Source organism: Leptonotus elevatus, chromosome 4 (assembly GCF_054856555.1).
Source record: "Leptonotus elevatus isolate MCC_2025b chromosome 4, RoL_Lele_1.0, whole genome shotgun sequence".
Classification (NCBI taxonomy): Eukaryota; Metazoa; Chordata; class Actinopteri; order Syngnathiformes; family Syngnathidae; genus Leptonotus; species Leptonotus elevatus.
This window is the reverse complement of record NC_141242.1, coordinates 6953928-6962588: the sequence shown is the minus strand read 5'-3', so window position 1 is coordinate 6962588 and position 8661 is coordinate 6953928. Positions and strand designations below refer to the sequence as shown.

Below are 8661 nucleotides of genomic sequence, written 5' to 3'. Positions count from 1 at the left end.
AAAACTACAGGTTGTAATGTTACAACTGCTTCCTTTTCCTCTTTTGTTTAACACTGGCTCTCATTACCACGTGGTGGTAACAGATTGTTTGAACAGGAGAGAAAAGCCATTCGAAGCTAATTAAGCAGCTATTGCAGCCTCTATTCACAGGCAGAGGACCGAGGAGCACAGGCATTTGTCAGCGCTTGACCCCGCGTGGTATTGATTGACAACGCCGCCGCGTGACTGACAGGCTCCGTGAGCGCCGGCCAATCGGAAGGCGGCGAGTAAGTGCGCCGCGAAGCTATTGGACGAGACGCCTTAAAGCCACAGAGGCGACCCACGTGGGGCGCAGTAGGATCTTCAAAACAAGGCGTCGCGGCTCAGACATGGCTGATGTTAATATCAGACAAAGGCAATCGGCTGTCCTCTACACTGCAGCGCCGCTAGCAACCTAAATTAGCTCAGAGGGCGTCCGGGATGTGTCGTATAAACCATCACGGTATAATATGTGAAAAAAAACAACTCAAGGCTCCGCCGCTTTAATTTGATCTTGGATCGATTGGTCATTAACGTGTCCTTCACGGTGTTGTGGAGAGCGGCGGGAGGGAGCAAAGCGTCTGATTTGAGGCTTTTACTTCACATATGTGGTCGTAAACCGTGTCACGTCGCATCAACGTCTCGCACACAAACAAGTTCATTTCGCTTACGCGTAGATACGTCGAATTAAAAATGCGCGCGCACACCTCCCACCCCTCTCCCGCCGGTGTTGGTCTCACCCAAGAAAACTTTGATTTGGGCGGCAAACTAGCGCGCTAATGAGGACGCGCAATATGTGCTGTCTCGGTCCAATTTGAATGGCTGTTGTTGTGTGTGCGTGGAGCAGCCAGAGGCGGGGCGAATACCTCCGCGCGGTGACGTCATCTGTGTACCGCCGTCACCCCACGTGGGGCCGCCGCCCTCTGATAGGCAGATGTGGCCGTCGTCTTGGCGAGTAATCCGATTGGACAGATAGGCGCTTTCACGGTAGTTCAGCCCCGCTGCCTGTGTGTGGCAACCGGGCTAAACTGGACAACTGAGGGGGAAACGCGAGATGGTGGAGAGCACCATGTTACGCTTTTAAAGAATCTCCTCTTTTTTTCTCTCTCTTTTTTTTGAACGCGGAAGGAGCCATTTCGGAGTCGTATTTTCGCCGCTCTTACGGGGATTACGGCGGCCAAATTCCTGGGAGGTTGGCGGTGGAGGCTCGCCGAAGAGAAAAGTAGTTTTGTTCGAGCTCCGACCGCATCGCCTTCGTCGTCTTCTGCCCGCTGCTCCCCCCCTCCCCTCCCCCGGTGTGGCCGGGTGCGCTCCGGAGACAGGATGCTCCGCCACGCTGTCGTTCGGACGGATTAAACGAGCGGATTGTAGCCTGCTTTCTCTTCTTCGGTGACGGGTACGTGTCAAAACGAGCGGCGGGTTCCATTTTCTCGGCTTTTACGTGACATTTTAGGGGGCAGATCGAACGCGCGCTCGGACGGAAGATTGCGTCGCTTGATTGTGCTCGCCTGGGTTCTATATTCTTTCTTTCTTTCTTTTTTAAATTAACATTTTAAACCGCAAACGCAAAAATCCCGCGCCATCATTCAGACAGCACCTGCGTAAAAGTGGCTACTCCCTTTTCTCGAGAATCTGTTTTGTGTGTTGTTTGTGTGTACCGCGACCGAATAAGGTCACCCTCGAGGCGCTGCTGCAGTTTCTTTGGTTTCCACTTACTGATTGCATTATTCTCACAGGGATTATTAGTTGCAAACAAAAGTGCGTTTGATTGTACCCCTGGTGATTAAACCGCGTCGTTCTCCCAACACAGGCTATTCACCAACTCCCCCCTTCCCTCCACCGACAAGCTGCCTGCTCTTTTCAACCATTTTGCCAAAGGACCTGCAGAAATAAACAAAGGGTTGATTTCAAGATGTATCCACAAGGCCGACATCCGGTAAGAGGCGCTTCTACCTGTGTGGGGGTGTGTTGCATTTTTTACATATTTGTTGGTGTTTTTTGCACCTAATTGAGTTTATAGGTTATATTTCAATATGTGGCCGATTTATGCAAGGAAGAATTTATGTGTTGGTTTGTAATTCGCTTTTGAGTAGGGATGTGCGAGTTTCGGGACGATAACCGCTTTTATTTCAAGCATGGTACTCGCATTTGCGGCCGATACTCTTGTGGCCATTTAGGAAGTCAAAATTAGTAGAGTAGAAAATTATTATTACCGTACTTTTATGAAAACACATCTTTATTCGGATATATATATCGGTCATTGGTACTTAGTGTTGGTAACTACTTAAATTGAGAACTAAATATTGATATCAGTCAGTGGTATCCTTACTTTCATGATACTATTTGAGGTTCAGCCCATTCATTGTGTTGGTAACAATCCCAAGGTGTTAATGTCAAGATGGGAACCATTTTGTACTTGGCCCTCGCACAAAGTAACACTAAAAACTCGTGACTATGTTTTTCTCGTCGTTGTATTTCAGGCTCCTCACCAGCCCGGCCAGCCCGGCTTCAAATTCACTGTGGCGGAGTCGTGTGACCGAATTAAAGATGAATTCCAGTTCCTCCAAGCCCAGTATCACAGGTACTGTTGACAAAAGATGTCAGCGCTGACTCGCTCGCAGCACATTGCCAGGTGAAGGTTAATATTTGGTTGCACGCGGAATGGAAATGCCGTGTAATCCGCTGCCAAGTGGCTAAGTGAGTTATGCAAGTGACAGAGCGCCTGAAATTGACACCTTCTCTCCTATTTTAGCCTTAAGGTGGAGTATGACAAGCTGGCCAATGAGAAGACGGAGATGCAGCGCCACTATGTCATGGTAAGATAATGTTGCCACGGGCAGCAATTACGGGACCAAATTGCACGGCTTGTTGAAGAGCTCGTTTGGGTGGAGTGAGTGAGTGAGACGACCTCCATTGTGATCACCTGCGTGGTTGTTGGGGTGGCTCGAGTGTCACGTACAGGCCTGTGAAATCCCCCAGGAGGGTTGGATGAAGCTGCTTGTTACGAGGGGGGGGGGGGGGGGGGGGGAGGTTGACTGACAGCCAGGCGGCAGTAGGCTGAGGCTCCATTAAAGCGCACCCCTGATCTCCAAGGGTCGACCGCGGCGTTGCCCCCCCCCCGTGTGTGCCGATCTGATTATTCTCCTAGGAGACTTGCCGCTCACGCGTAAACGGCGTGTGGGAAAATACGCCCCAACAAAATGGAGGCGCTCGCACGAGCACAAAGTTCCAGTGTGGATTTGGAAAACACGGCTGTGCCTGTGACGCGGGATGTTTCGCTGCCACCAGTGTCGCAGGTAAACACGCGCAGGTTGAAGTGAAAGTCTCTTTTTGGAGAAAACATGTCAGGCCGACAGGGAGGCGGTTAGGTAAACACGTGAGGAAGTACGAGGTGTCAGTTTACACTGCAGGGGTTCTGATCGCAGACAGAATGGCTCTCTTGTTTGAGACGCTTTTTTTTTCTTTCTTCAATGCTAATGGACTGAATAATGCATTTGCTTCATCAAAATAGACGCTGACTGGAACTGCCACCTGTGGCCGGCCTGGATTCAGACACACTCTGACCTGGCTGGAAATAACACAAGTGTTGTGCAAACACTTTAGACTGAGCAAATAGACATCTTGGATGTCGGAGGGAGCCTGCCGATCAAAACATTTGAATGCTTTGATGCCGTGCGCCATCACTGGAAAAACAGAAGGTCGATTTATTGGCTATTTGTCACACTTGGATCGGTTTTTGGGGGTGATCGCGATCCCAGTTGCTGCATGGCTGACACATTTCGAACAAGCGCTCAAGTCGGATATTGATCTTGTCTCTACAGTGGAACTCTCAGGTCAGACACAATACAAACAGGGACGCAGGGATTTAAATTTGAGAACTATTGTCCCCGTATGAACTCCTTGTTAGAAACAATCCGCTGTGGCCACGAAAAGCAAAGAATGCAAATCACATGCTCACAGTTAATCCTCTGATGGTCATTCCCGCAACATAAACTGAGATTTGAGTTATCATAGGCGTCTGTCATGACATCAATGCAGTCGAATCCCAAACTTGATTTGACTTCATAGTTCTGTCTGTCAAGCTAAATGTCTTTTCTGTCTGTTTTACAGTACTACGAGATGTCTTATGGACTCAACATCGAGATGCACAAACAGGTAGGCACACTCTTGTTGGTCATTTTGATCGTCTTAAGGATTTTTCTGTGTTCGTCCAACTTGCTCGGAGGCCACGTGGTCCCGTTTGTACAGTTTTTGGTCACAATTACCCAAAAACAGAATTGCCATCAAGTTACAATTCTGTCATCCATTGAATTTGTGAGTCAATTAATAATTTCTACCAGTATCTCATAATTGTTTTGGGTTTACTAATGTCCCCTGTTGCTGACTTTTAAAGAGTTCTTAATTTGGGTTGATGTCAGGGGAGTTATCATTCCTTTATACTAATATCAGTGAAAGTTTCAGTGGCATATTTTGCAGTGTAGGATTGAACATTGTGTTGCATGTGAATTATTTTATTGTGGAAGGCATGGTTCCTCTCTCTCTCTCTTTTTTTTTTTTTTAATGGTAGGACATATTCAGTTAGAAACACCCTGACAGGGCCTATCATCTCCCAGCATGATTCCAGCCCAAATCCTCACTCGGCCCTCTGCTTGGTGGTCGCTATCCACCAATGATCCACAACTCTGTTGAATTTCTATCAGTGAATATAACAGTGAAAATGAGCCTTTCTTTATTTCTGAGCCCCCCTGCAAAAGTGCCTTTGTCAGCATCCGTTATTAGTGGTGATCCAAAATACAGCTTTGAGACTGTCAATACAGTCAAGACCGAAATCTTGTTTTAGTCAAATATCGTGAGCGCTGTAAGGCAATCGTCTCCGAGATAGAAATCCTGGATTTATCTCAGCCTGTTGATTAGATTTAACGTAGACTTTGGCTGGCTGGACCTTTGACTTCCTGATTAAAGACAGCGTATTAACGATCAGGGTCAGGCATGGTCGGTAATTACAGGAAGGAGGACAAAAGTCATTTTGTCTGTGGTTGTGCTCTTATCGTTAGCCGTAAGATAGTGTCTTGTATTGCCTCACAGATCAACCGACAAAATCCTTCAAGCGGTTTCTGTCAAGTTGTGCAGTACATTTTTGTTGGCAGACAATTGTTTGTTTACTACAAAAGGTTGCAGTGGCAATTCAATTAACTGGCACAATGGGCTGGTAAAAGATGAAACTAACCTGACTGCAGTCTGTTCATTGGCGGGTTAGTAAAGACAATCGAGCGAGCAAAACACCGACTGTACTTCTGTCTGAGGCGTGTTTAGTATTTGTTCCAGTAAGTCGAAAACGAGTCAGGACCGACGATCTTAAATATTAAATGTGTTCAATAATTACGCCCGAAAATCTTCAAGAGTGGGGAAAGCCGACACCACCTCAAGGCATTTGACTTGGTGGATTGAACGGAATGTAGCCTATCAAAGAAGTGCCCAGACCAACGAACAAGGGAGTGGTGGTAAATTAAACAAAATACTTCCTGATGCTGTTTGTGTGTTTGGGGCTTCCCCAGACGCCAAAGAGTATTTTCCAAAGCAATTATTTTCTTGCCGATATCGCCATCTTACAATGCTCTAAGCTCCGATCCTCTTTGGAAGCACTCTGGAAACTTTGGCACATATCAGCAAGTGTCTTCTTCGTTTTTGTAAGATCGCGTTAGACGATAGATTGCCTCGGAAGACTTGATTTCAAGATCAATGATGGAACAGTATCTTTGTTTTCTGGGTTGAAATTTTCGGAGCAGACCACAAACTATGCGACCAAATCTGTTTCAATGCCTACTTTTCTATTTTTATGTGTGGGGTCTTTCTCTGTCACAGATGAATGTCTTTGACGTCTATAGCCGTCTATGGCAGTGAATATGTTAAGATTTCAAAAAGCCTTATGTGCCTACCAGACTTGTGTTCTTAGTTCTTGACCTTTCATCTACTTTGGTTCTTGATTTGGTTTCTGACTGTTGTTGTTTCTACCTGGTTCTTGACTTGTTTTTTTGACATGGTTCTTAATAGGTCTTATATGTGGTTGTAGACCAGGTTTTGGACTGGTTTGTGATATGGTTCATGACTTGACCATTGGCATGATTTTTGATTGGTCCTACACATGGTTCTGCATGTGTTCAAGACTTGGTTCTTGACCTGTCTCACTTGGTGCTTAACTTGATTCTTGATTTCTTCTTGTTGTTGTTTTTATCTGGTTCTTGACTTGGTTTTTGACATGGTTATTTATAGGTCCTGGACCTGGTTGTTGACTGTTTTTTTGACTTGACTCTTAGCATGGTTTTTGACTTCTAAACTATGGTTCTACTGGATGTGGTTTTTGACTGGTTGAAGGCTTGCTTCTTGACCTGTTTCACTTGGTGCTTAACTTGATTCTTGACTTTGTATTTGGCTTGATTCTTTAAGTATTTTAGTCTTCATTTGGTCCTTGACATTGTTTATGATGTAGTTCTAGCCAGAGTTTTGAAAAATCCTTATCTGTATTCCAAGCATTGCACCGTTTCACACTATAATGATGTCGCCATATATGTTTCACTGACGTAACTATCATCATCCTGCTTATACACCCTCCAGTGGAAATGGAAGCTAAAACTGCACCATGTCGGCTGAAGTGCATTAAACACATGGCTTAAGTCCTTTGATTCCCTGGTGTTCAAAGCAGTGTGCTTGTCCCTTCCCCCGCGATCACCCCGCTCGGCTAATGACAGTGCCGGAGGCGTGGGGTGATCCATCAGAGTCTGGGCCGTGTGTCACGCTGCCACATGTCTGTCAGGGCCGGGGCCACTCTGATAGCTTCTGTCAGGCACTTATCGCCAAACAGAGGGCCGGCGAGGGGGATGGGGGACGAGCAGGAGAATGGAGACTAGTTGGGAGGAGGGGCGACAACCCCAGCTTTGTGTAAACAGGTTAATCGACTGATCCATTTTAGCGGCTGACTTTTATTTTTTTATTTTTTTTTATCAGAAACCTCAAAAGAGCTGCTGGAAGTGCTTGAATAATTCATCAGTGGGGCCCTAACCTGCTGAACGGCATGTTTGTGAGCAAACCGTGTGACCCCCTTCCATGCAGCTCGCCTAGCTTCTGCTTGGGCGGGTGGGGGGAGGTGGGGGGTAGATGGCGAGCGGTTAACAGGCGAGGCAGGGATGGATTATTGGACGCGCACAAGCATATTACTTTCCTGCGAGCAGAATTTATTCCACAGTGAGGAAATCCATTCCTATAACCGTGCCTTAGTTCCTCGCGGCGCGCCGTAATTCACATTTCGGCATGCTTACACCAACTCCGACCGACTGAAGCGATGCTGCTATCTGATCCCCCCTCGACATCATATATGACGGCACGGTACATGCGATGTCTACTGGTAATCATGGTCATCTGGTGCTTGTTACCTCCGAGTGGGCCGTTACCTGCAGTCGTCATTCAGGAATGAGAACCGTGGCTTGTGGGATTTTTTGCAGCAAAGTCATCGTAGCAGCGGGGCCAAAACAAACATGGTCAGCCAGAGGACTTGTCTGCTGTGTACATACAAAAGAGGCATGTAGAGGAAAGTGCAAATGGACTGCATTTGAATAATCTTAGCCTGCTGGTTGTTTGGTCCATTTAAATAAGCCGTGTAGCATTTTAACAAACTGTTACAGAAGAAACTTTGGACTGGCGTTGAGCTGTTGGAATATTCACGCATTTCAAGGGCCTTTCATGTGACGCTGTTGTTTACCAGCATTTAACACAGTGGGCCACAGTGTAAATATTGACTACACATTCGTTAGGACCATGGGGCTGTTGTAGTCTAACACTCTTCCCACAATGTGTGACTTGCGTCTAACTTAGGGGTTGAATGATTTTGGCAAATAATTGAATTCCAATTATTCTTTAATCTGTTTATTATTATTATCATCATTATCTATTTCATCATTCTAATTAATCTGTGTTGTGATATTTGCGAAAAACTAGAGCTTGGACTAACAGCAAAGATCCACATTCACTATTCGTATTGACGTTAGCCAACGAATGACCAAAATCAACTTAAATGGCACTTTTGGCCGAAAAACACATTATAGTCCAACAAATGGTAAACCATTTTATTCAAAAATGGTAAATGGAGTTCACTTGTATAGCGCTTAAGCTTGATTTTGATTTTATGTTTACAAATTATATTCACTTATCTCATTCAAACATGTAGAAGTGTAGCCTAAACCGGAGCGTCAAAACACGGAAAGATTGAACTTTTTTGTTTAAAATAACTTACTTTAGCCTCTATGATCCTGCGCCGTACCCTGGCCAATGGTAGAACAACTGATGCTTTTTCTCTTTTGTACCATTTGAAATCCATCGACGTTGCTACTAGACTCATCCTTGTTAGCGCTAAGCTAGTTTGTCTCACCCGGCGTCCATGTTTTCAAAGTCAAACCCTTTTGTTTGTTGCTAGCATGGCGTTAGCCGGCCAAATATTCCCATAGCTACTTACGGGCGTCCATTCGAATAAACCGTGCACGTCGATATGTCGCGTACAGAGACAGACAATGTGCTATTATGCGCTCTGACTCGAATGGGGAGAATTCTGATTTGGCGTTCGCTCCTTAATTCGAGTCACTACCCATTTATGCA

At 45.8% G+C, this 8661-nt stretch overlaps 1 protein-coding gene across 1 annotated transcript in view; it reads left to right on the top strand.

Moving 5' to 3' along the window:
* Positions 1-572: 572 nt before the first annotated feature.
* The window catches only part of tle3a (TLE family member 3, transcriptional corepressor a), a 33046-nt gene continuing 24957 nt past the window's right edge, over positions 573-8661 (top strand). The window contains exons 1-5 of the mRNA XM_086072908.1: positions 573-1414; positions 1829-1954; positions 2499-2599; positions 2771-2834; positions 4129-4173. Of these exons, the coding sequence (XP_085929034.1) occupies positions 1931-1954; positions 2499-2599; positions 2771-2834; positions 4129-4173 (234 nt within the window). The 5' untranslated portion in view covers positions 573-1414; positions 1829-1930. The remainder of the gene's footprint in view (positions 1415-1828; positions 1955-2498; positions 2600-2770; positions 2835-4128; positions 4174-8661) is intronic.